Source organism: Vanellus vanellus (assembly GCF_965231255.1).
Source record: "Vanellus vanellus genome assembly, chromosome: 11".
NCBI lineage: Eukaryota > Metazoa > Chordata > Aves > Charadriiformes > Charadriidae > Vanellus > Vanellus vanellus.
Window position 1 is genome coordinate 13,576,341 of NC_138916.1, and position 26,340 is coordinate 13,602,680.

Consider the following 26,340-nt stretch of genomic DNA (forward strand, 5'->3'; position numbering starts at 1 on the left):
GCAGGAACACAACCGAGGACTGTAGAAGAACCGGAGAGAAAGCTAGGAAGCGTACAAGGATATTAAAGACAGATTCACAAACGTTGCTGCCCACAGATGGGTAGAAGAGCCATCAGCTAAAGAGTCCAGGTTCTTCACAGTCTCCTTTGGGTAGCTCTGTTGCTGTGTAAGGACTATAAATCCAATTTGGATAATTATATAGAGATGTCCTCAGCATGATTTTCTGTCTGATTAATTAAAGCTGTTTCATTGTCTGGCTCCATGGGTTATAGAGTTTTTTGTTGTGTGGTATCCTATTTTTAGGTAACAATGGTAACATTAGTACTGATTTTGCACAACTCCTTGAAATGAAATATCTAGACCAGCAGGAAACTGTACCTTTTGTTACTTTCACCAAATGTTTACATTCCTTATTATACCGTTCACTTAACTTCCTTTTCAAACATCTTTTTCTCTTAGAATAAAACCTTACCTTCACAGGATAATGAATTTGGTAATGCACTTGGAAGATAGTTACTGTGAAACAGAGAACATTTTACAGAGGAAAAGGAACAAGAGAGGCTTTCTATCAATCTTCTTTTTGGAGCGTTTTGGTTTATAAATAGTTAAATTTTAACTTGCCTAGAAAAAAACAGATACCAATTTTATATTCCAATCCTTAGTCTATTTCTGCAAGACGTGGGAGGGCCTGGAACAGGCAAAGCAGGAGCACAAATCTGAAACTCCCACATCTCAAGTGAGACTATTTCAGAGTGATTATCTCACTTGTTCTTACTAGAAATTCCATCTGGAAGCTGAGAAGTCTTTCCCAGTGAAACTTTCCAAAAAAGTTTCTTTTTTTCCCACTCAAAGAAACTTTAAGTAAAAACGCTAACCAGTTGTAACAGAGGATTTGATTACAGTCTGCTTAAGTGAATGAACAAGTTCCTGTTGTTGCAGTCTGGCTTCAGACCAGGCCTTTGATGCTTCTTTTTTAAAGCAAAAGAAGAAAAAGAAAGAAAAACAGGTAAGTTTTTAATCTGATGACAGAATAGCAACATAATTGTCATCAGTAGTTAATCAGAACATACACATGAAGAAAAGTATAAATGAATTTGCAACAATCTTGTCATTAAGAATGCCAATTTTAAGAATGGCAGCTCATCACTGAAGTCCATTTTCTGCCTCGGCGTGTAACTGAAAAGCATTAGTGGGACTCCCTGAATTTAATTCCATCTTGAAGGTTTGGAGTCTTATGGAAATACCGCATTCACACACTTTCTGAGTAGTTCCCCCATTGGTTTCTTTCCATAGTTGAGCCTGCCTTTCCCCAAAAGACCTTTATAGATAAAAGAGAGGAAAATGTAAATCCTACCACACCATATCAAAGTGGTTATTCATTTAAAAAAAAGAAATACACTTGCAAGTTATTATTGCTCTTACAGACTGGTGGGGGTAGTTACAGAGACAGATACAGACAGAAAAAACAGTCCTCAGGACTTTATTTCCTGAGGAACAAAAGCTAAAAGTACCGGATAATCCGCACGAGCTCTGGAGAGTGAAATACCGGTTTGTGAAACACGGAGGCAGTCCGTCCGGCGGGAAGGCCGCCCTGACGGGACTTCGGTTGGTTCTTCCCTCGGAAGCAGAGCTCCCCCCGCCGTGCTCTGCCCGCTGCCGCCTGACAGCCGTTACCCCAGTGACGGCATACGCTGCCCAGTCCTCTGAACGCCACTCAGACGTCATTTCCGCACCCGGAGCGGCGGCCCTTCTAGCCGTGTGCGCGCCGAGGAGACTCTATGGTGAGAGGCCGGGGCGCGCGGCCGGTGCTGCCGTGCCGCCCCGCTGGGTGAGGGCGGCTGGAGCCCCGCTGCCCGGCCGGGCCCTGCGCCCCCGCCTCCTCCCGCCGCAGTCTCGGCCTCGGCCTGGGCTGCCCCCTGCCCTGCCCGAGGGGCCTCGCGGAGAGCGGCAGCCATGAGTGTCGCGGAGCGGCCTAAGGAGAAGGAGGCGGCGGCGGCCAGCCTCGGGCGCTCGCTGGGTACGTAAGGGGCGGCCGGGCCGGGCGCAAGGCGGGTGCAGGGAGGCCCGAGGAGGGGGCTGGGGCCGCCCCCCACCCCGGCAGAGCTGAGCGCCCGCGGGGAGCCCTCTCTGTCCCGGCCGCGGGGCGGGCCGCCGTGAGACGGGGCTTTGGCTCTCCCGTCCGCCCCCGGGGAGTGCGGGCAAGGGCCCTACGGCTGGGGTCACTCGGAAACGAAATGCCTGCCGCTGTACTCGTTTTGTCCTCTGCGATGCGTCCTACACGTTAAAGGCTTTTATTTTCCAAGAGCTCTGCACACAATAAATAATCATAGCTTGCCGAGATGAAATTCACAGTAACTGCTAACTAACTTGTAAACTTTTGGACTTCAGCGTGTGATGGTTTAATGACGTCTTCACTTGTTTTGAGTGACAGACCTTTATTTGGGAGGCCTAGGTTTATTCTCTGACTTTGAAAGCAAAGGGTGGGGGGATGTTAATGTTAAGGTGTTCTTAGTGCATAGCCAGAACAACTGATATTGCCCCTTTTTTTCCTCAGTAGACTGAAGTACTTGGAATATTTATTATAAGATGTGTTTGGAATATTTTGTTTCCCTTTTTCTGGTCTGCTGGTGTTCAGATAAAACTGGTCACCAGGGAGCTTGTGATGTAAGACTGGGAATAAGGGAGGGGTAAAGAGGGGGAGGAAAAAGGAAGCACAAGTTAGTCGATAAAGTGCAAAGAATTACAACTTCAGTGTAGGACAGGAAAATATAGTTGCTCTAGGTGAAACTTGAAGTGCCGCTGACCTGTTGCATTCAACCTTGCTATTCTTTGGCATAGGTCCTAGTGATGCGTCTCCAGATGAAGGAGTAGTAGAAGATCTGCCTTTAATAGATGAGAAAGCTGTGGAGCAGCTAACTGAAGGATTGATTTCTCATTATCTGCCTGATCTTCAGCGATCAAAATCAGCACTACAGGAACTTACGTAAGCAAATTTTTAAAACCAACTTCTTATACATGCATACTTTCTTTGCCGCTTTTTTTTCAGTACAATGTTCTAGCTACCCTTAACTGTAATATAGTTTATTGTGTCAGAATTTTGACTAAAGAATGTATAACACTAGGACACTAAAACCCCCCAAGCCAAGTATAGCAGAAGACATGTAGATTTCCTAAATATGTGTTCACTTTTGTAGTGGAAAATCTGCTGAAAGCTGGATTTATTTTGCTTGCAGAGATGCAGTTTGTATTCAGGGTAGCCTGTAGTGCTGTATATTTTTTGTTGTCCAGTCTCTAAACTGTGTTGCAAAAGATACACTTGGAAAATATAATTAAGGAGCTAAACAGATAAGAATTCTTTGTACGTTGGCATCTCACTGATAACTGAGAATAGTTTATTTCAAATGCAGGCTGGATCTGCCATAGATGCAAAGATACTGGAAAGGGCTTTACACAGATCCATCTCGGGTTTTGCAGGGTACATTGGTTTGGGTTTCACAATGCATGATGTGGTTATGCTGTATGCAAAGGACAGCCGCTGTCTGGAAGGACTTTAGCTGATTTGTGTGGGATGGAAGCTCCTTAATAAGCACAAAGGATCCACGCAAGTTCTATACAGAAATAACTTAGTCCTGCAGCATGACGCAGAGACAACTGAGTGGGAAGTCGAGCTGATTGTTTTTCCCTTCATTTGACCCAGGAGTGTTTACTCACTCCAACCTGCAGAGTGCCTGTTCGGGGTTTTCGGATATTCATCGTGGATATCTTATTATGCTGTATGATGCCAGCTCAATTTGTGTGTACTCAGCTGGGATTTTTTGAAAACCATTTACTTGTGTCTTTGTTGAAATCGCCTAGCAATGCATAAAAGGATTCTGATATTGCAAAGCATGTATTTCTGTTATGATCGAAAGTAGTATTTATTTAAAGGTCTGGTTGAAAAGCATATGTGCTACTTTACTTTGGCTTTATGCATCTTTTTTTGTTTCAGACAGAACCAAGTGGTATTACTAGAAACATTAGAACAAGAAATTTCAAAATTCAAAGAGTGTAACTCCATTCTTGATATCAATGCTTTGGTAAGTACTATTAATGCTTTCTTAAATTTCTGTTAGTGTAGATTTTCTTGCTGAAGCATTAGTAGCAACTTACAGATTTTCCTTATTCTTAATGACCTACAGGAAGAGAACCAACCAGTTCAGATATTCGGGACAAATTATTGCTGGAGAGGGTGCGGAACCAGCATATTTCCCTTAAATAGGAAGGGCACTGGGAAGAAAGAGCAGGCTCAGTCAGCCCGTGATAGTAAGTCTAGTTGTTCAAAACCAGTAGCCAAAGCAAATGTATGCCATTTTTCAGTAGGACTGAGATTCCAACGTGAGCTCTGTGCACCTCTCCAGGCTAGCAGGAAGGGTACATGAAACACTGCTATGTGGTGCATTAAATGGTAATATTTTTATTCTGTTTAATGAATCTTAATTACTGGGTGCACCTGTTGAGATACGGTAGTTTTCTATATTAATACATGTAATATGTAAACTTTTATATATAAAACTTGAACGTGCTTAATCCATTATCAAACTGTTCTGATAATCACTGGTTTTGATTGCTGTTTTTGCTGTGCAGCTTTATAAAACAACTATTCCAACTCGAACTCGACAGTCAGTGCTTTAACTGTTATGTGTTTTTAGTTTTCAGAAGCTAAACGCTATCACAACAAGTTAGTGAATATTAGAAATGAAATGATGATGCTCCATGAGAAGACATCAAAGTTAAAAGTGAGTGGGATAAATATTTTTAATTTTCAACATAGAATTCAAGAATACATAATTAGATATTTAACTTTTGTTTTGCGTGCATGCTGAAAGTTCAGATTAAAATAGAATCTTCAGTCCTTTTCTTAAATGGGTGTTTGCAGTAGCAGCAAACCACGTATGTTTTTAAACTTTCACTTAACTCCTACCTGTACTCAAGCAACTTACGCATCTGAACTACTAGTACAGTGTCGTTATTGTGTTTAGGTGTTGTAATAATCATGCTTTGTTTTGTCACTTACTCCACTCCGTTCCAACTAGTTATTTGTTGTTTCAGTTTCTGTGCCATTTTAATGAAAACTAGATTGTCATAAATGTAAGAATTTCTCCTATTTAATGTAATACCCAGTGGTACAAGTTCACCGACTTCATGCTGTACAGGTAGTCTCTGGTTACATTCCGGCAGGATTAGCCCTTCAGTATGTATAAAAAGGATTTTCTCTTAGAGGCAATAAATTGCACAGTACACACCTTGTCTGGTGTACGCAGAAGATGACTTTTAGTGAGACCGAAAGGAATCCAGTTTATATTTTCCCTGTGTAGATCACAGACTTGCTATTTCTGAACATTACAATGGAAGTGGGAGGGAAGAAGAAGAAATGTATAGTTTATGCAACATAAGCAACATAAGTCATAAGCAGCATGGATCGGAGAAGAGAATGTTAACAGAATGGGAGGGATTTTGTTTTTAGGTCCAACTTAAATACAGCTGTAAAACTTAGAATTATTTTAATGTCTTTTCTGTTTAGAAAAGAGCACTTAAGCTGCAACAGAAGAGGCAGAAGGAAGAACTAGAACGAGAACAGCAACGTGAGAAGGAGCTTGAAAGAGAGAAGCAATTAACAGCAAAACCTGCTAGGAGGACGTGAAAGCAGAGCATGCAACAACTTGTCCGAAGTAATCATTTCTGCATTCTCTGGAATTAAGGCAGATTTTGCTTAAGCTGGGCTATAGCTGTTACCAGCAACAATCTACACTATGATATTATAAATTCCAGAATGGTAATAATAGGGTTGGTAACATTCAAATGTTTTCATTTCAGCCATTCAAGTTGCCTTCTTTTGTAATGCTATGCAGTTTGATATTATTATAATGTAAGTTAATTTTTTTTATATATGTATATAGGAGAACTTAGGCATCAGAGTTTTAAGTAACTATCCTTTTTTTTTTTTTCATCTGTTCTTGTGGTGTTTAGAACTCAGAGAGATATTTGATAACTGGCATACATGTTTTTCAGACAAAATACAGAATACTAGTTAAAGTTCAGTTCTCATTCCTGGATTTCAGTTGCTGCCTGTTTCACTGAAACTGCTTTGATTCAAGCAGTTGGGATCTCTTTTTCGATGCCCTGGTTCATAAATACTGACTTTTTGTGCAGCTTTAGTTTGGTGCATCTCAAATGAACTGAAGAAACTTCCAGGGTATTTGCCTGAAAGCTCACTTTATTGCAGCAGTCTTTATTTTTTTGTCATGGAGTAACCTAAGAACAGCTTTAAAATAACTTCTGAATAATTTCCCAGCTGAATTGGTTGGGGTAGGGGAAAGCAGAACAGTAAAGATTCTCAGAATATGCGCAATACAAGGATTAATTACTTTGTGTTTCCACAAACATTTGAGTTAAATCAGGGAACTGTTGCCTCTGTAGTGGTTCAACAGGAAGTCTGTGTGGTCTAAGCAGATTTCTGGGGGATTGGAAGCTGTAGTTTCTTCATTTTGTGTGACAAAATAAAACGCAACCAAAACTAAATAATTTCTACTTCATGTGAAATTCAGCTACCTTTAGGAAAAACTGCTGCATTTAATTTTTTTCCTTAACAAATAATTCATTTGCACTTCAGGGTTATGTAAGAGAATTTTTGTTATGCTGTCCTTGCCCAAATTGATCATTAATAGTGTATACTGATATTAAACATGGAATGGAGATTGATATCCATTTCTCTGAATGTAATTGCTTTCTTGCAGCACTTGGTGTGGACTGTCATTCAAACGAATGTACATGTTGTCTAGACTGGTAAAAGAGCTTTAAAGTATTTGTTCATACAGTCTAACAAACAAGTTATTTTATATTTGTGTTATTTTTTACGCAGTAATTTAAGTGCTGTGTTTTGAAGTAAGACGAAGGGTAAGCTACGTAAAGTTTTCCATAAAATATGTATGGTAAGGTATCAGTGGGGCACAGTCAATTTTACTTTTTCTTCCATTTTAGATAATTTACACAGTATACACCTGCCTGGACTCTCCTGTGTTATAATTTTCTGAACTTCTAATTCCCTTTTCTTAATATTTGTCATCTTTTTGTGTGAAAGACATACTCTAACAAGTAATCATCCAACATGCAAGGTAAATTGGGATGATGTTTTGGGGCGCGGAGAACAAACTACTTGAAGCAGTCTGAAGAGACACTGAAATACTGTTATTGAAGCAGTAGTCAATTAAAAATTTCCACAGGCATTTTTTCTTTAAGTTGAGTTGTGTCTGTTAATTGCCAGTGGATTGTTGGCCTGTGCTGTGGTTTGTATGTATTTCTAAGAGAAATGTAAAGAATTTCCACAGTCAGTTTTTGGAGTAGAATGTACACAACTAAATACTGTTTAAATATTTTATTTTCTAATGTAACTTCAAAATTAGATTCTGGGAGTTTAAACAGTTCATATTAAAGTATAAGATAAAATGATGCCTCAGTATCCAAATCGGGATTAAATTCCTGTGGTATTTCTTGATTTGTGTTCTCTCATCTAGAATCCAGTTTAGTGTTTGAAGTTGTGGTCTCTTTCTCTGAAGATCTGTGGGGATGGTTTTTTGTTTCAAAAATCATGGCCACTCTTACTGAAAATACACAATTGTAAGCATAGAAATCGACGCTTTTGCAATTGCGTATCTCAGTGTTCCTTTGGAATAATTTCTGATCAAAGGTATAACAAAGTGCTTGCCTGAGGATCCCATGCACATATGTAAAAATGTCATTGATAACGTCTCTGATAAAATTGTAGTAAAATCTGGGTTTTGTATGAATAAGGAACAAATTTTAATAAATGACCTTTCTGTAATGAAGGGGGAAAATTAACATACATAGGGGGAAGTTTGGTCAGTTTACATAACTTTTTTTAATTAATGAGCTCTTAAATTATATTAGTCAAAACTACAATTCGTTATCTCCATAGGATATTGTTCTTCCGAATACTCCTCTTGTGTCTTAATGCATAAAAAGTAAAAGACACATTTTTACTGAATTAATTTAATGATAGTGGCATCTAAACTTGTATGCTTGCATTAATAGGCACAGCTAGAGTGAGCAATTCTATTACTGTATATATTTAGTCTTGCTTGATTTTATAAAAAATGACTTATCAAGTAGATGAATGTGGTAGTGTTATACATTTTTCTTACTGACTTTTTATTCCATCTGCACGAGGAGGTGCAGCTAGCTGCATCTTTTTTAGAAACAGATAAAATGACAGCTTTAAAGCAGTCTTTTTTTTTGTACTGTTTGTTTCATACTCGGTGCAATTAACTTGGTTTTGAACTATCAAGTCATAGCAGCAGAAGTAAGACACTTAACTGTGCAGTAACTCTTTGAGTTTTTATTTTGTAAGATGCTACAAATTTAGGAATTACTGTTGATAGCTAGGGCATCTTGGTTTCCCATGCTTTCATCTTTGCTGTTGTTAACCTGGATGCTGAATTTGGGTTCCCCCACCTATAGCTTTATGTGAGCCAATTTTTAATTTGGTGAAATCCGCGTTTTTCACTGATAGCAGTAGCTTTGCCATGTTCATAAGACGAATATTTGTTTCTTCTTGAAATATGGCTGCAGAATCTTTTATCTGTTTTTATTCAAGTGTGCTGTGACCTAAGTGATAATAGCATAAATAATGATGTAAAGGTTGTTTCTGTAGCCGTTCTGTAGTGATTCTAGCATCTGAGAGAGTTCTCAGATGATTTATTCCTAATTATGCTGGGGTAGATACTTTCTGCCACCTACTGCTTGCTTTGCAACACTACTGACTGTTTATTTTAATTCTAAGCTTGACACTCTAATGCCACACCTTGCAGAAGTCTTTTTTTTTTTTTTTTTTAAACTTCATTAAATCTAATTGGTTATTTGATATTTGGATTAGTTATGTGGATATAACTGCTGAAAACTTTTGCAGGACTTGGACTTAGTGATGTAAATCTCTAAGAATGCAAATTACAACAGCATAAATATTAATCTGGCTATTCATGCTAGGCAAAACAGGCAGTAGGCACCAAGTTTCCTAGTAAGACAGTATGTGAAGGTAGCAAAGATGGTTTGATTTATTTATTCATTTATTTATTTTTAAATCAAAGTGTAGCTTAAGTTGAAATAAACAGTTGGTTTTGGCACAAATATCACTGCTTTCCAGTAATTTGAAGTACACTTGTACTTACTTTACTTTTCTCAGTCCTCAGCAAAGGGATTTGTAGAAAAACAGGCACCAAAACTGAACAGTTGCATTTCCACCACCACCATTGTATGTCTTCAAACCAGTCCTTTGCGATACCAGCGCAGCCAAGAATTCTTATGATGTGACAAATCTAGCTTTTTCAGATATTCCCTATGTAGGTGATCGAAGTAAAACTGCTGGGAACAGCTCTGATACTGGGACCTTACAGTGTCACAACAGTGCTGGTGTAGCGAATTTTCACTGTTTGCCTCCAGGCAATAACTGTTGGCAACCACAGATCTGGGAGGTTATGACTCACTCGAGTCCATAACCTAAGTGTTGTTCCTGAAGTGTTATGTAGCTTTAAATCATAAATGTTGGCCATACCTGATAACTCAGTATTTCCCTCTTGGTTTTGTTCCTATCTACCTGTTTATCTCCATGGTGTCAAGCCATGGGCTTTCAGAAGGGAAACGGAACACCCTGCTTGGCAAATGGGAAAGGTGCAACAAATGCATTCAGCTTCTACAAACTTAATGAAACAGATCATTGCAAGCTTCATAAAGAATAGTTTTGAAATGTGTACATGTGCAAAGGCAATAGTCTCTAAAGCAGTAATTTACAGAAGTAATTAATTTTGCACTGTCGGTCACACTGAGATGTATGACAAAAGATAAGGCTGATCTATTTTGTTTCATGTGTTGCAATGAAAGTACATCCCAGCAGGGCTGTGAAAGCAAGACCACCTGTACACGTACTGGTCAGCAGAACACTATACCTCTACATTAGCAATATAGTTTACGACCTTGATGAGCAAGAACTTTCTCCTGTCACCTGGGACTCATGTAAAGAGTAATATCCTCCCGTGTAAATACAGCCTGCAAGAGTAATAACAGAACAGTTAATATGGGCTCTTTGCCACCCCCACTACCTGAAACCAATGTTTCAGCCCTTCAGCGCTCAACTGAAGTTGCTAGTTTTCCAGTCTTTAAAACTGGGTAAGAAGTCATGTTGGTAAAGTCTGTATGAGAATGGATTTCTTACTCTGTTTTGCTTCTGCTTCTACTCTTTTTTGCTTTTACTACTGCCTCTTTTTTGTTAGCCTTTCAGATGCTGTAATTCAGAGGTATGCCAGAAGAAGAGTAGCTCTAAGAAAAAATATCAAAGATGATGTGAGGAAATTACTGCTTTTCTTTGACACCACCCAGTGTTACTCAAATTCATTGAGATTGTGCTCGCTGTCAGGTAGGCACTTTGCGTGGAAGAATAATCCCCATCCTGGAGATATCTCAGTCTAAGTCTAGGCAGACATGTAGATGTTGTCCTGTGGGGTGGTCAGTATAATTAATGGGCAATGAGGCGCATGCTGTGGGCTTCCCAGGGAAGCCCAGTTACCTGGTGAGCAGGGAGAGTTACCCACCGCTCCTGCAGGCATCCCGGGGTGCCGGTGGCCCCAAGGAGGTGTGCAGCCAGGCGGAGCGTGCCCAGCCCTCGTGCAGCAGCTTCCAGCCTCTCACCCTGCCTGGACTTTGCTGTTGCGGGAGGGTTGGGCAGCACTCGTGCAGCTGCGGGAGAGCTCTGTGCCACAGGTGGGTAGTTTCTTCGTGTTGGTGTGTGTGTTCTATTTTTAAGGTATTATTTTAAGTAATTGCTAAAATTGCAGACCATCTCTGTAAGAAGTCTGTGGGGAAATACGTATGGGAGCATAAAGAAGATCTTTTAATATTTAAAGACAATCCTGAAAATATGCATTTGAAAACAGAACAAATTTATTTTCTCACGGACAGAGATGAGGTTAAATCTCTTGGAACAAAAAAATGTGAGAAAAGGCTGTATTCTGACTATGCCAGGGCAGCTGGGAATGGGAAGTCAGGAAGCTCTTAGAAATTAAAAAACCTTAGAGTTGGGGTGTTTTAAAAGATGTGACAGTAAACTGTGTGTTTTTTTCTCTGTAGAGAAGTCACTTGTATTGATGTATTAACAAAGATGTCTAATCTCCATGTCATATTTTTAAAGATGATTGTGTCTTCTCCCAGTACATTTTCTGTTCAGTGAAATCCGTGCAAGTGTAGGTGTTCAGCAGCTTTGAGAAAGAGCCTTTGCCTCTACATGGGAATGCGCTGTCATCAGAGGTCGTTTATTTATTATTAATTATTCATCTGGTAAGTGGTTTGGGTTTGTTTGTTTTTTTTTCAAATTGAATAGTTTTGCTATTTTTCTGTCTATAGAGAAGGACCATTAGATTAAGGTTTAGGGTTGCTGCTTACAGGTAACCTGATCAAGTTCAGATGTGGAATTATCAGCGGTCACTAGGTCACAGCTCTTGCAGGGGTGTGATTTCAGATTCAGTCAGCCTGAAGTGAGCAACCTACGCAAAGTGGATCTAGGTGGGACCTCTAGGCTGGTGCCAGCCGAATGTGCAGCTGGGTTTAGATCAGGGTTTGGCAGGGGTCCAGATTTAGAGTTGAAGTTAAAGTTTGTTTCAAAACTTGGAGAAGCACATGTATTAGGGTTTTGTTTTCAGATGCACTCAGAGGTGAGAAAAGGGAAGGCATCTGACTAAAATTGGGGGGAGGGTTTATTTATGTGACACTGCTTTCATGTAGAATAATGTTGTGCAGATCTTCTGTGGAACTAGCATTAGATGTGCCAAGTCTTATGCAAGCTACAGGAAAAAAAAAAATTATTTCAGAGGCCCTTTAACTTTGGGCTTTCTTACTTTCATGTTTACACGTTTTAGTCTGGTGTAGCTGGTTCTATGTAGCTGTGAAAGCGTTACAGAAACCTCGCATATGTGTATGGAACTACCAAATACTGAGAAGTTCCTCTGAAAGGGTAACTTGTATCCTGCAACAATTAAGGATATCTTTTGGCTAAACCTGCTTATTGGACTTATTTTGTGTATTTTTGTGAGAACACCCACTAGCTGGGAATGATAGTGTGGGTTTTTACAAGGAGGCAAAATGAGTCTTTCTAATTCAGATGTGAAGTGCTATGGCCTCATTTCCAACAACCTCTGTACCCGTCAGGAATGACTGTGAGAACAGAGGTGAATTGTCAGGCTTGACTTTATGATTATTGGCCTTCAGCTGTAAATTGAGAAAAGCAACTGATGCTTCTTTTCTATACATAGAAGGTCAAAGTAACATGAAGTGTAAGACAAGTGGCACAAGCAAGTGACGAGCATTAGCTGGTTTGCCACTGGCTGGCCATCAGGAGTGGCAATGCGCCGGTGCTGAACGAGTGACAACTGTGGAGCTGGGACAGAGAAACTGGTCTTGTTTGGAAGCGCAAGGGAGGATTGCATTGTGTGTGCCTGGGTGTGCAGGTGGACTGGCACAGGTACTGCTTTTCTTTCACATGGGCAGCCTGCAGAATAGCTTGTTCCCTTCTGCTCAGTTGCGCACAGACAGTGGAACAGCCTCGTGGCATCTCAAGGCCTTCCCCCCATTTTTGATTGCTTTCCACCATTGGCTGGGTGTCAGCTGAGCAGTTTTCCCTGTGCCAAGAAGGGAAGGTTGAGCCTGAGAAGGGAATGGCCTTACACATGGTTTGGATCTGTTGGTTGCTTGATGCATATGAGTTGGCATAAGTAATGTTGTCTGTGTGTGTTACTCTCAGAACTAATCTTCATGTGACTCTTTGGCTTGACAAACGTGACTTAGTGGATTAATGGCTGTTATTACTTCACATTATCACTATGCCATAAATCAAAGGCCCTATAAAGTTTTAGGGGAAAACTTGTTAAGGCTTGGCAGCCCTACCCTGTGTGTGTACTTCAGCTGAAAGGATCCTCTTTCTCCATGAGTTATACTCCCGTTTCAGCTTAGGACTCTTAGTTTGACTTATTTTTGTTTCTTAATATTTCATGTGTTTTTTTTTTTAATGTGGTGGGATTCCAGGCTTAAGTCTGATTTTTTTTTTTTTTTTTTTTTTTTTTTGAGATGGCAAGCTGGAAGACCAATTGGTTTGAAGGTGGAAGGACACATGGGGGGGGGGAGATTAACACAAACGCGCAGGCAAAGCTGCTGTGATGCTGAAATCTGTTCAGCTTTCCTCGGACCACTCGCAGCTGCCTGAAGGGGTTTTGGACCTTTCGGTGAGGTGGGACACCTGGCTGAAAGCGGCACGGGCTGGCACGGCACCCCGCTGCTGTGCCCGGGCCGGGCCCGCCTCCCTCCTGGCCGGACCCCGGCCTTTGCCCGCCGGGCGTGCAGCACCCGGCGCCGCCGCGCTCCGCCCCGCCGCTCCCGCTGACGGGACCCGCCGCTTATCGCGCACGGGGCGGCGGCGCGCTCCTTCCCACCCCCCGCCCTCCTTCGCGGCGCTCGGCTGTCGGCGCAACAGGCAGGCAAGTGCCGGGGGCCGCAGCTCGGGGCCGCCCGGCCCGCCCTGGCGGGGACCCACCCCGGCGAGCGGCCCCGAGGCCGGCCGGGCGTAGCGAGAGGGAGCGGAGGTCCCGGGCGAGCCCCGGCGAGCGGCCCCGAGGGGGTCAGCTCCGCCATGAGGGGGCGGAGGTCCCGGGCGAGCCCCGGCGAGCGGCCGAGGCGGGAGGCGTCCCTCGGCCCCGCGGCGGGCGGGCCCGGCCGTGCCCGGCGGTGCAGCTCCGCGGGCCCCGGGCTCTGCGCCGGCAGCGGCGCTCCCTGCGGGAGCGGGTACCGCTGGTCGCGGGAATGGGCGAGGAGAAGCGGGGGGCGGCAGGGGCCCGGCGCGTCCTTCGCAGCACCCGCAGCCGTCGCTGTTGGGCAGCGGTACCGAGCGGTACCGTGCCCGCCCGCGGGCGGAAGCGGGAGTTACCGAAAGGCAGCAGCCGCCAGGATGGGGTCTGCTGCCCCTCGCACCTCGGGATGCGCCATTTAGGCGGCTGCCGCGGTGGCAGGGAGACCGGTGCGCCGTGACCCGGTGGCCGGTCACCGTTTCCCTGTTGAGAGCTTGATGTGTAAGGCTTTGACACGGGGAGGAAAGCTGCTGCCCGCCATGCTAGCGCACTGGAGCTGCTGAGTGTTTGTGCAGGGAGGGAATGTTTAAACTGTTAATCTGTGCTCAGCTGTTTAGAGGATAGTTGCAGTAATCTTTGCTCTTCAGTAAGGCTTTTCAAACTTCACTTGCTGTAACTCCCTGTGATAGATTGTGCGTAAGCTGGCTCAATGAAGTAGTCAGTCTTGGGAGCTAAGCATATGATGGGGTAGATACTCCAGAGAGGAAGAAACCGTAGTCCTGAGTGTCTCTGCGTGAAGTGTCGTGCTTCAGTTGGGTGTTTGTTCTAGGCACTAGTTGTGTCTCTCAAGGCTTATTTACTGCATGTGGATCTAGAGACCTGGCAAGAGAATGGCTTGTAACGCTTGGTCTTCTGTGTGTGTCCCTTGGGTCTGAGGGCGTACCTGTTCTGTGATACCTCCTCTGTGTACGTAATGCTGCAGAATTAATTATGAAAAAGTACTTTCCGTGTTAGATTATCTGGTGGACCTAATAAGTGCGTGTGAGATTGAATTTTGGTGCTTGTAATTAACCAATTCTCATGTGATTTGCCAGTGTTGTATTTCTGACTTGTTGCCCATGTCTTTATTACATAGAGGTTGATTTTATTTACTTATGGCTATCGATACATGGGGAACTGTAGCCAGATAACTTTTACACTTTGAGCTTGTTTATAGGCTGGATAGTAGGTTATAGCAAAAACTGTAATGAATACAGTTAGGTAGACTTCAGCTGCTCTGGCTTGGGTTCTGCACAGAACTGGCTGTTTTCTTGGCTAGAGGTTGGAATTGGGTAAAATACACAAAAAATATTAAATTGTAATGTATTACCTAATAAACCTTTTCAGGAAGGTTCTTCTTTAAAGAAAAGATTAAAAAAGAGTTAGTAGCCAATTAATTTCTTCTGGGATGCTTGTAGAGATGTCATTTATTTGTGTTTTAAGAGCAGCTTTATGAAGATAGTTCCTTATGGTTTGTTTTCTCAATGTTATAAGCCACTAACTCTGGAAAACAGCTTTTTCTATTTCCTTTTTTTTTTTTTTTACTGAAAAGTCACTATTTTTATGTTTGTACTATCTTAACCTGTTTAATAACATTCAAGCACTAAAGAATACTGGCTCTCGTGGTCAGTCTTAATTGTGATTTTTTTTTTTTTAAGGTGCATTTTCTTCAATATTAAGTAGACTTATTCTAAAATCATGCAAACAAATAGCCTTACAGTAAAAGGGAAAATAAATTTATGAATGGAGGTGCGACAGTCACTAACTATTGTCAAGCTGAGTGTTAAAAAGAAAAAAAAAAATATCTGGTTTTAAAAAAAAGGGGGGGAGCTTTGAAATGCTAACTCTCGTGGGAGAAATGACATTTTTTGTGGACTTACTGTGAGTCACATTGCCCTGATTTTTGTGTGGTGCTAGGTGAGTTGTGCTACAGTAGCATTACACAAGCTGCCAACACTGTAACAAACCACTGTGTCTTGAAAGCATTTGTGGAGCAGGATTTCCTTTCCTCGTGACAGAATTAGTTTTAAACAGCAGAACTCTCGGGCTAAGCGAAGCCCTCACTAAGGTGAAGTGTATCATAGGCTCTACTTTTCTAGGCAGTGCTCTACTTTTCTAGGCAGTGCTCTAAGACTTGCATACGGACTTTCATTAGTGATGTGATTTCATGCTCTATAAGGCTAGTATCAACTGTCATGTTTTGTTATGCATAGTTTAAAGGATGATGGATAAGTGTGCTGTGTGTTTAAAATGGTCTTGTAAAAGCTTAAAATTTCAGCTCAGTTCAGTAGGCTGACTACAAATTTTCCCCTTTACCTTATTTTTTTGTTCTGTAATTCCCCTGTTCGTTTATCTCCAGTGTCCAAAGTAGAGGGTTGACGTGTTGTTGACTTGACATGACTGTACAGCTGCTGTCTGACTTGGGAGTTTAATATGAAGGATTTTGCAGTTCTCTTTAAAACAATTGTCTTCAAATGACACTTCAGGTTGGTTGTTTCTGTATACTCTGAAACAGCTTAGGAGCAGCCTAACACTACATTCTCAACAGTTAGACTGCTGTTAGTTAAGATGCATCTTGTGTGCGCTTACTTCAAAATCTATTTGGTTAGAGGATAATTATTCCTTAGTTAGTATTACAAAAATGAAGTCATGTTCTCTTGGTCTGGACGTGGTGCGTGTTGTCAGCCAGCAGGCCACTGTGTCTGTTCTGTGTGTTTAATAAAACCCAAAGCAAAATCCTGTGTTCATGAGCTTCCGGAAACAGGCTGTCCCTCTTAAAACTGTCTCGCAGACGGAAGTTGCAAAACTTACTCTTCACAATTCATCTCTCTGTGACTTGGAGAAAGCAGGACACATCTCCATCAGGTACTTTTTATTTCTAGGGCTGGAACAACTTCCTCCCCTTGCTTGAGCAGTCTGTCCACATCTTTAAATAACTGCCTGCACTAGATAGATGATAAACAGCCTTCTAAAGTGAAACTAACTTGTTCTAGAGTTGGCGTTTTTATTTTGGATGGGGAGGGGGACGGGAAGAATACGTCTGCATCTTGGAAACTTCCTGTAAAACAAAATGATTAAAATTGTTTTTACGGTGCACACCTCTGAGATTTTCCCTCTCTGTCCCAAATTAGTGGTACTGTGTGTGTTAATAATGGGACTTCATAAAGAGTTTGGGGTAGGCAGGGATGAGGGATGTTAAGGTAGCACAAGAACGTGCAGAATGAAATGCTCAACTACATCTAGCATAGTGGAGAAATTTTGAAGCCGACCTTGGAAGATTTTCTTTAAAATATTTGAGGTCTCTAGTTTAGTTTTCAGACTCCTGTCTCTAAGTACCATAAATGAGTTCTACCCTTTTTCGGTGAAAAAGCTGTAATTCTTGCTTGATGACTCAAGGAATTAAGCAACAGGGAGCAGTTATAGAAGATAGGAAGGTCTTCTTATAAGTTGCTTTTCAGGTTACAATGGTTACTCATTCTTTATTGGCAATGTGGCAATAAGGAACTGAATTAAAATGAGTTTATACCTGTTTTATTACTGAAAAGCCAAAAATTTCTATTCACTGTGTGCAAACAATGGATTTAGAACAGGAAGAGTTCTTGTTCGCTCTAGGGGAGGGAGGGAAACGTGGGTTAACCTTTTTTGTCTTCTAGATAACACAATTGCATATCCAGTGCTACAATTGTAGAGATATATCAGGCTTTAGGGTTTTGGCTCTCACTTGTCAGGTGGCAGGGTGCAGCTCTAGCAGGGATAAGTATGGATTTCTGACCTTCGTTTCTAGCTGCTTTGCTGATGTAAAAGCCAAGAGGTGACCACGGATAGAGAACTAAGTATTTGGGGTATACTCAAAGAGCCCAGATCTAGGAAGATTTAAACTCTTGTTTCATTGAACTTTGTTTTCCTATCAAGCTGAGGGATCACTGCTTCTCCTGCAAGGACAGACTAATGCACGTGCCCTTGCTCAAAGCACCTAATGCTTACCCTAATGGCTTGCACCCCTGCGAGGCGGCGAGAAGGCATGTCTGATGTGTGCATATGCCAGTACATCATAACATTAAAATACTGATGTAACGATGTGTTTGGCTGACGCATACAGTGAGTGGAATGGCACTCAGTATCTTCACACCTTGTTCAGTATTTCAGTGATCTACAACACCTAGCAAATTCTTGTTCCTTTTTGCGGCACTCATCTCTTCAGGGTTATAATATTACAGCTGGAGTTACAGCATATGCATTGCCTGTACTGTAGGACCAGATACACTTTCCTGCTGTGATAACCAGGAAATATTCTCATGCTTTATTAGAATTCATTTGCTTGTGTGAAACTTCAATTTCCTGGCAGAGGTCATGATTGGCTTTCTTTTTTCTTCCCAAAAATGATTACAATCCATTTGCAAATTAGTGGTTTAGCTGCAACAAAGGTTTGGTAGTATAGTTCTTGCCTTGAAGACTCATCCAGGCATATAAATAAATATGAATTCTACCTTCTGTAATTGTTACTGGTGCCTTTCCTTATCTTGTAGCTTCCCACTTAGTGAAAGATGTCAGCAATCGGAGTAGTGTCCTCCTGTTCCTGTCTCCGTTCTGGTGTATGGCTGCTGAAACCAGGAATGCAGAAGATGAGCTCCTTTGGCTTACACACAGCAGTCAGGTGTGCTGCCAAGGATTATTATGAAGTACTGGTGTTGGGTGGAGGCGCTGGTGGAATCACCATGAGTGCTCGGATGAAGAGGAAAGTGGGTGCAGGAAACGTAGCTGTTGTTGAGCCAAGTAAGGTAAGTATTCCTCAGCTGTAGAGCATTGAGAAGAATAAGCACATTACATATGTGACCAGATTGGTCTGATCCTCATCCCTCTACAATTTAATTGTGGGGAGGAAGCCAACTAGCCATCTTTTAGAAGGCTTTGCATGAAATTGGTTGCTCCATGATAGAGATGCATGCATCCCTCCAGCTTTGTCATGCAAAACCCTTGGTTATTTGTAGTTTCTTTTGTTAAGGATAATACAGTGTTAAAAAGCACAGCTTCCTATTTGGAGTGATGTGCTCTCATCTTAAAGTCCCTTTAAACAGTTCGTAAGTGTCGATTTGAACATTTCTTTCAGACTCATTACTATCAGCCACTGTGGACCCTGGTTGGCGGTGGTGCAAAGCAGTTGGCAGCTTCTGCCCGACCAACAGGAAGCGTGATGCCTAAAGGTGTTGAGTGGATCAAATCTCGAGTTACAGCATTGGATCCAGATAAGAACTGTGTCTGGCTGGAGAATGATATCAAGGTAATAATGTTAAAAAAAATATATAAAAATGTTATTCTTAGCCTTTTATTCTATGTCATGAGTTGTCTGTCCACTTCCTGCAGATCCCTTTGGAACTGCCTATTGAGCAAGACCTTCCTTCAGCATCCAGGAGGCCAGGAAATTCCACTTAGTCTTATGAGAAGTACTTGATCCTAAAATCTGTTTCTAATAAAAGTTGTTGTAGATAACTAGGTTAGAATAACACCAACTGAAAATATAATTTTTATAAGTCTCTTCCCTGTTTATAGTGAACTGAACACAAAAGAGAGAATATTTTGCTCCGAACACTTGGTTTTGCGTATAGCAAAGGCTATCTGTATAATTTGTAATGCAGTTAGCATTTTAACTGTAGATTATTCTTAGAGCTTAACATTTATGTTACTAAAGCTCCCTATATCTTCTTCCCTTATGACTCTGTTGCTGTCAGATAACTTAAATTTGCTTTGAGGTAATGTTTTGGTTTTTGTCTAAAATACCTTTTTTTTTTTTTTTTTTTTTTTCTCCTCCCCTCCCCCCCCTACACCACAGGTATCTTACAAGTATCTGATAATTGCCCTTGGGATTAGTCTGCATTACGAAAAGGTATTTGTTTTACAGTAATCATGTTTTTACTAGTTCTAATGGCATCACGTACCCTTATGATTCACTAAAGTAAATGGCTTTTCAGTACACTCTTTTACTGCAAGATATTGAACACTAATAGGAATTAAAGAGCCAGAAGACAGCTTATTCCTTCTACAGTTCTCTATATAATAACCCAAATTACCCTTGGGAAGGTCTTTTAAGACAGCTTTGTTGTATCTCTATGGCAATATCAGCAGATGGGGCAGCAAGTTAATTCTAGAACTTAAAGGCAGTCTGTAATAATGAGGTAATAAGGTATGCTGACTGTAGTACAAAGCACCTCTAGTGTGAACAGAAGTGAGGAACACGTAGCAGTCAGTAAAATCTTTCCCGCAGAATTAATTTGACCCACCCTCACCTTTCTTAAAGGATGCACTTCAGAAGGGACCAGCTGAGTTACCACGCTTGTGTTTAAATAGGCCCTGGGGCCCTTCCCCTCTGTTGGGTTTCCTGTAGACTTTATACAGTGGCACTTGGAGGAAAATGTTAATACCATTGTATGGCACGAGAATGACCGTAGTGGTATGTAGGAGGAGGAGACCACAAAGGCAAGATGTTTGAGCAATTTGACTCTCATGGTTTTAACCTGACCTGAATATGATGTAGTACCTGATAATATATTTGAGTACCTCTCTGAATAGCTCCCAAAGCATACGTGAAGCAAGAGCTAGTCTTAGTTAATTGTAGTCATACCAGATAAATTCTGGTGATTAGGGCAGTGGAGTGAGGAGTTGCATTGTGTTCAGTGACCCTCTCAGTCTTTGTATATATCTCTGCAGTGCAACCTGATAAAACTAAACTCAGTATTCAGTAGTAGAAGCTATGTAATACAGTTAATCCCTATTACTCTGTAGCGAATAAAATTCATAGTAACAGATTTATATGGCTTTAAAATGAAAGTGGACAGTTAGAAAAGAGGGATGGTTTCTCTTATTTGTATTCACCAACAGCATTCTTCCTGGTGTAGACTGCAAAGTCCCAAACACATTGCAGTGAATGTAACATGACTTCGTTTTCTCACAGAATTTCTGCAGTCCGTTATTTTGAAGAGGGGACAACTCCCTTTCTCACAAGCAGATGCTCAGGCATAGGAGGAGTAGTAGGGAAATAATTATTTGAGACAGTCGAGTTAGAATAACCATAGGAAATACAGGTATCTGCAACTGACTGCCGTAGAGTTTCATTCGTCTTACAAATTTTCTTAACACCTTTTTTTTTTTAACATGATTTTTTACTTACAGTGATGTGGCAGTGACTTTAGATATTCTTACTCTGAATTTCATGCACTAATCTACAAAAAGTTTGGTCTGGGTCTGCACTGCACACTTAAACTACGGATGTTGCAGACCAGAGTCATTTCAGTATATGTTACATCTACTAAATCATCTACTAAATTCTAATGGATCTATCTGTTTGATTGCTAGGCTTATTTTCAAAAGTGCCAACCAGTAAGTATGTATGGGCTTTCTTTTTGCTAGAGGCTTCTTAAATAACTGTTTCTCAAGTCTGCCTTCAATACTTGATGATGATGACAAATTTTTTGCCATCTGTACTTTAAACCTTAATTTCATTTTCTTAGATCAAAGGCTTGCCTGAGGGTTTTCATCACCCTAAAATAGGTTCCAATTATTCAGTTCATACGGTAGAGAAAACATGGAAAGCTTTACAAGATTTCAAAGAAGGAAATGCTATCTTCACTTTTCCAAATACTCCAGTGAAGTGTGCAGGGGCTCCTCAGAAGATCATGTATTTATCAGAGGCCTACTGGAGGAAAGTAAGTATTTTACTCTCTCTGCCAGTGCTTGTTTCCATGGTTGGAAGGAAGGCTTGTTCTAAGGTGTTCGTATTATCTTTAAAACAAATAAAAACCGCACAAGAGGAATGTGACTCGGGATTATTAAATTAAAGTGTCTGAGTTGCTTTTTCTATTATTAATGTATAATAAATGAAGCTAACTGAATCACATAAATATTTAGCATATATTTAATATTGGAGAAACTTGTAGAATTCACAATCCATAAGGAAACTGCTGCTTACCTTGCTTCTGGTGAGCTACAGATATAACTGTTCTCAGCCTAATTTATAACTTCAAGTGGTGCGCTAAAATAACGCTGTCTGGAATTAAGTAATTCTTGTTACTTTAAGTACTTAATATCTGTTGGTGTTTGTCTTCCTGCTAGTCTGAAAAGAGGTGATGCTTGCTCCCTGTGGCACATTGTCTCGGCATCAGGAGTCTTAGCCAGGCTGTTATAGCAAGCTTAGTGGAAACAAAAGACAACTTCAAGGGGAAGCGTCTCAGGCTTTTTATGTGTTCAAGTTTCATGAGCTATCTGTTGGGCGAGTATCTGAGTAATGCATAGAACTGAAGGTGTCAGAAAGCTATATAACGCTAAGCTGCTACAAGTGCTTGACCTCCATACAGCAGTTCCTCAGTGACTTGCAGCCACCTCTTCTCACTAGCAATTTGGTGGGGGGCTATCTTCATACCTCACTCAGAAAGGGCAAAGATTATCTTGTCTAGCTTCTAACAGCGTGTGAAATAGCTGCATCTTGAGAGTTCTAATGTTAATACTTCATTAATAATTGAACTGCATTAATAGTTCTATCAGCTCTTCAGTAATGCAGCATAGTTCTTTTGCCTTTGCAAGCTTGTCACAGTTTCTTAATAAAAAAGGCTAATTTGATCTCTCTGTGCAGACAGGAAAACGTTCCAAAGCAAACATAATGTTCAACACTTCACTTGGTGTCATTTTTGGTGTCAAGAAGTATGCTGATGCATTACTTGAAATAATAAAGGAGAGGAATATTGGTGTTAACTATAAGTGCAACCTTGTAGAAGTTCGAGCAGACAAGCAGGAAGCTGTGTTTGAAAACTTGGACAAACCCGGAGTGACTGAAGTTCATCAGGTCAGGAGCTTTCAGACCTCTGGTTTGGTTCTATTTCTTTCCCTCGTATACTGTAACGTAACTGGCACGCAGTAACAACATGATGTCTGCTTCGTTGTATACTGCTATACTGCTGTTACCTTCTAGGAGTACTATCTCTAACTTTAGCGTAAGACTACAAAGTTTGAAACTATGGTGGAGAGAAGAAAAAAATATTTCGTAAACCATGCCTGGAATTCTGTATGCCTTGTTAGTATAACTTGGGAATGTCTCGATGTATATGGGGGAAGGCAAATTGCTGTTATGCCGGTCTAAGTGGAGTTGCCTGAGAAGGTTCATATTAATAAAAGGGCGGACTTCAAATTTAAAAGAAAATTTTCATTCTATATACTTGTGTTTAAAAATAAACAAACAAAAAAAAAAAAAACACAAACCAAGAAAAGCTTTCTCCATACTGTTCTTATTGCCTTATGTCAACACAGGTATGATTTGCTCCGCTAAATTAGCTGTTCAATGTCTTTTCTTTCTGTCTAGTATGAAATGCTTCATGTCACACCCCCAATGGGGCCACCTGATGTACTCATCAACAGTCCTGTCTCAGATGAAATTGGCTGGGTGGATCTAGACAAGGAAACTCTTCAACATAAAACGTATCCTAATGTATTTGGTATTGGAGACTGCACCAACCTTCCAACATCAAAAACTGCTGCAGCTGTAGGTAAAGTTGCATGTGTGTTTGTGTGCACAATGAAAAGTGTTGGAGTGACAGTAAGCTTTTTGTTTGGTTTGTTACTCCTGAGGTCTTGGCTTCAATTACTTCCAGCTTCCAAAAAGTCTCCTAAGCCAACAGACCATGCTGATGCCATTAACCCACAGTTCTCTTGTTCCAAATGCCTCACAGATGAACTAATTCTATTTTCTGTGTTCATGGGATGACATAAAAGGAATGTACTACTCTTGCATTCCGTCATCGTTCAGTAACAAAACTTTCTGCTCTATCTTAGAAGCTCATGCATGTGTTAGCTAACTGATAAGTCACTATTGAAGAATCGCATGTTCTGTACTTGTAGCCGCAGGGTCCAATATGAAAACACTTTAGGCATATGGTCTCACAACTGAAAAAAAATTGTATAAGAGGGTGGAAAAAAAGAAAGGCTATACAGTATGTTATTGGTGTCAACTGAAGAACAGTATAGTCAACTATTCCAGCAAATGGGTCTAGAATATTTCCCTTACAGCACTCAAAATGAAACAAAACTTCAGTGTGCTAGAGTCTTAGTGTTTGGAATATATATAGCATAATTTATGATATCAATAGTATAATTTAGCAGAGAATGGGCATAGGCTAAAACCGTATAGCTTAAGTTTCATTAAGCTTTAGCACATTGGAAGCAGTGAGGTCAAAGCATTATTCCAAAAACTGTTGGTTTTTTTTGTTTTTTTTTTTCTCATCTGGGACTGTAAACTTCCCAAACTGATTTGACATGTAAGTTCAATTACAGCTGAATTACCCAACAAAATGCCTGGTTACTAGTGTTTGCTCTAGTAATGGAAATAATTACTGACTGAAACAAACCCATAATACACTCTTTTTTTTTCTTCCTTATGTAGCTGCCCAGTCTGCAGTGCTTGATAAAACTATTTCCCTGGTAATGAAGGACCAGTTGCCAACAAAAAAGGTACCTACAGCTTTCGTCTTAGGGAGAAGTTATCTTGAATGTTTTCTCCGTTCTTATGCAGGAAGTTTTGCAAGCAGCTGAACTGTGTGAACCGGAAGGCAGGAAGGGCTTTGCGTCAGCAGTTGGGGTGCTAAATACTCTGTCATAATAGTTACAAAATTCATATTCTTGATACTGCTGTTAAAAATATCACCTATTTAATTCTTTGACTTTAGAGTTGAAAGAAGTTGAAAGGCTGATTAGTCTGGGTTCTTCACCAATGCAGGTGACTTATTTAGAGTAAAACTGTTGACTAATATAATCCCTACTCCAAGAAAACTCTTGCAAACTTTACACATCTGTACTATGTTAAACTTGCCTCCCCTGTACAGAACATGATCTTTTAAGGAGTTAAATTGAAAGTTTTGTACTACAGAAGATGTTAAGTCTGTAACTGCGTTCAAATTTCTCTTTGAGACTTGGCTTTCATTTTACATATGGCTTCTGAATTCCTTGGGGTACTAACCTGAATATCATCATCCATACTCCTGTGATCCTCTGGAATCCTTTTTACCATTACATTCAAGATTCTGTTTATATACTGTCCATTAAAGCTAGCACCAGCTCTCATCCAGATCTAGCGGTCACCTATTCTGCTGGTTACAGTAATAACCAGCAATTAATGACACAAAGCCCTATTGTTCAAAGTTAGTTCTAATTTAAGCAATGTTGTTAAGCAAATCTACATTTGAAATGAAATGGATTAGTTTTATGGTTATTAAACCGTAATTGGCTTAGCAGCCTTCCAGACTTGCTGGTGTTAACGCTATAAACGCAGACGCCTCTTAGTAACTTATTTTGAAATATGAATGTTAACCATATGGCTTGTGATAGCTCAGCATTTAGACTTTACTCAGATTAATGAAAAGGGGGTATTCTTCATTGCAGTACGATGGATACACTTCCTGCCCACTAGTAACAGGCTACAACAAGGTGATTCTAGCAGAATTTGACTACAATGCTCAGCCTTTGGAAACCTTTCCCATTGACCAGAGTAAGGAGAGAGTAACCATGTACCATATGAAAGCCGATATGATGCCTTTTCTCTACTGGAATGCACTACTTAAGTAAGTATTTCAATTGTGAGCAGGCAGAGCTGCTGTGATCATTCAGAAGAAAGCCAGGTACAGATATATGTTCTGGGTTAAGTTCCTTAGTAGAACAGAAGCAAATGAAGTGCGTCCTTATTCACAAATAAGACCTCAACTTTCTGAGAACTCCAGGCACTTTGCTAGTTCATGGCTTTGTTCAAGCAGAATAGGGTTAAATTAGACAGAAGGGCAACCCTTGCCCAAAGCTGGGCCCTAAAGCTTGCCCAAAGCTGCCCCCTAACATTCATCTCTTGACAAGTATGGCATCTTATGGGACTAAACCAAAAAAAATCCCCCCAAACCGTACTTTGATAGTACATACATAAAATTTGTCAAAACAACTTTCTCCATTTCTAGGGGATACTGGGGAGGACCAGCTCCTGTCAGGAAGCTAATGCATCTGGGCTTGAAGTAATTGCTGCTTCTTGATGTCGGTCAAACCCTTTTGAAGGACTTGTCTCACAATGGATCAATATGTATCTTCCCTCTTGGACAACCACATGGTAGACTTTTTTTTTTAAAATCAAGCTTTTGTCCTAAATTCACTTTTTCCCTTACTAGGGATTAAGCCTTCATATGCTTTCAACTGCTTCTATGTAAACCAAGGCCTTAAACTACTTCTGTATGTACACAGGAGTTTGAACCTAAGTGTGAACTTGCTTTAAGCTACAGAACACTACTGAAATCTATTAAAGCAATCAATTTTAAAGCTGTTGTATATGTAAAGTTTCTTCCCTGACTATGCATTTGACATCAATGTATGCACTGCATTTAAGAGAATAATTTAATGCTAGTAAAATGGCCTGAAAATTTCCTACTGTTCTCTCATTTCTGAAGAGCAAAACCAATCCTAATTCTTCATCACTAAGCATGGATTATAGAAATTCATGCAGGTTAGTGGAAGGAAAGAACTCAAAGCAGTATATGTGTATACGTATATACACATACGCACGCTCTTGTGCTGCTTCACATCGGTTCCTCTATAATGTTTTACTCTCACAGGTTAACAACGTAGTGAAAAGAACTCC

General features: G+C 40.7%; 2 protein-coding genes across 4 annotated transcripts; both read left to right on the top strand.

The window, feature by feature from the left end:
• The first annotated feature begins 1,777 nt into the window (after positions 1-1,777).
• BLOC1S6 (biogenesis of lysosomal organelles complex 1 subunit 6) lies at positions 1,778-8,054 on the top strand. The gene is made up of 5 exons (XM_082488822.1): positions 1,778-2,017; positions 2,839-2,983; positions 3,989-4,076; positions 4,689-4,775; positions 5,561-8,054. Exons 1-5 carry the CDS (start codon positions 1,954-1,956, stop codon positions 5,678-5,680), a joined length of 504 nt encoding a protein of 167 aa, XP_082344948.1. The 5' UTR covers positions 1,778-1,953; the 3' UTR covers positions 5,681-8,054.
• A 4,377-nt stretch (positions 8,055-12,431) lies between these two features.
• SQOR (sulfide quinone oxidoreductase) lies at positions 12,432-26,298 on the top strand. 3 transcript variants are annotated; one of them, XM_082488541.1, is made up of 10 exons: positions 12,432-12,559; positions 18,221-18,472; positions 18,802-18,972; positions 19,522-19,575; positions 21,197-21,391; positions 22,315-22,524; positions 23,038-23,221; positions 24,115-24,182; positions 25,110-25,288; positions 25,670-26,298. In XM_082488541.1, exons 2-10 carry the CDS (start codon positions 18,239-18,241, stop codon positions 25,725-25,727), a joined length of 1,353 nt encoding a protein of 450 aa, XP_082344667.1. In that variant the 5' UTR covers positions 12,432-12,559; positions 18,221-18,238; the 3' UTR covers positions 25,728-26,298. The 3 variants fall into 3 exon arrangements, with proteins under 3 accessions (XP_082344667.1, XP_082344666.1, XP_082344668.1); XM_082488540.1 differs by lacking the exon at positions 12,432-12,559 and adding an exon at positions 16,333-16,559; XM_082488542.1 differs by lacking the exons at positions 12,432-12,559; positions 25,670-26,298 and adding an exon at positions 16,333-16,559 and having other exon boundaries at positions 23,038-23,217; positions 25,110-25,246.
• The last annotated feature ends 42 nt before the right edge of the window (positions 26,299-26,340 follow it).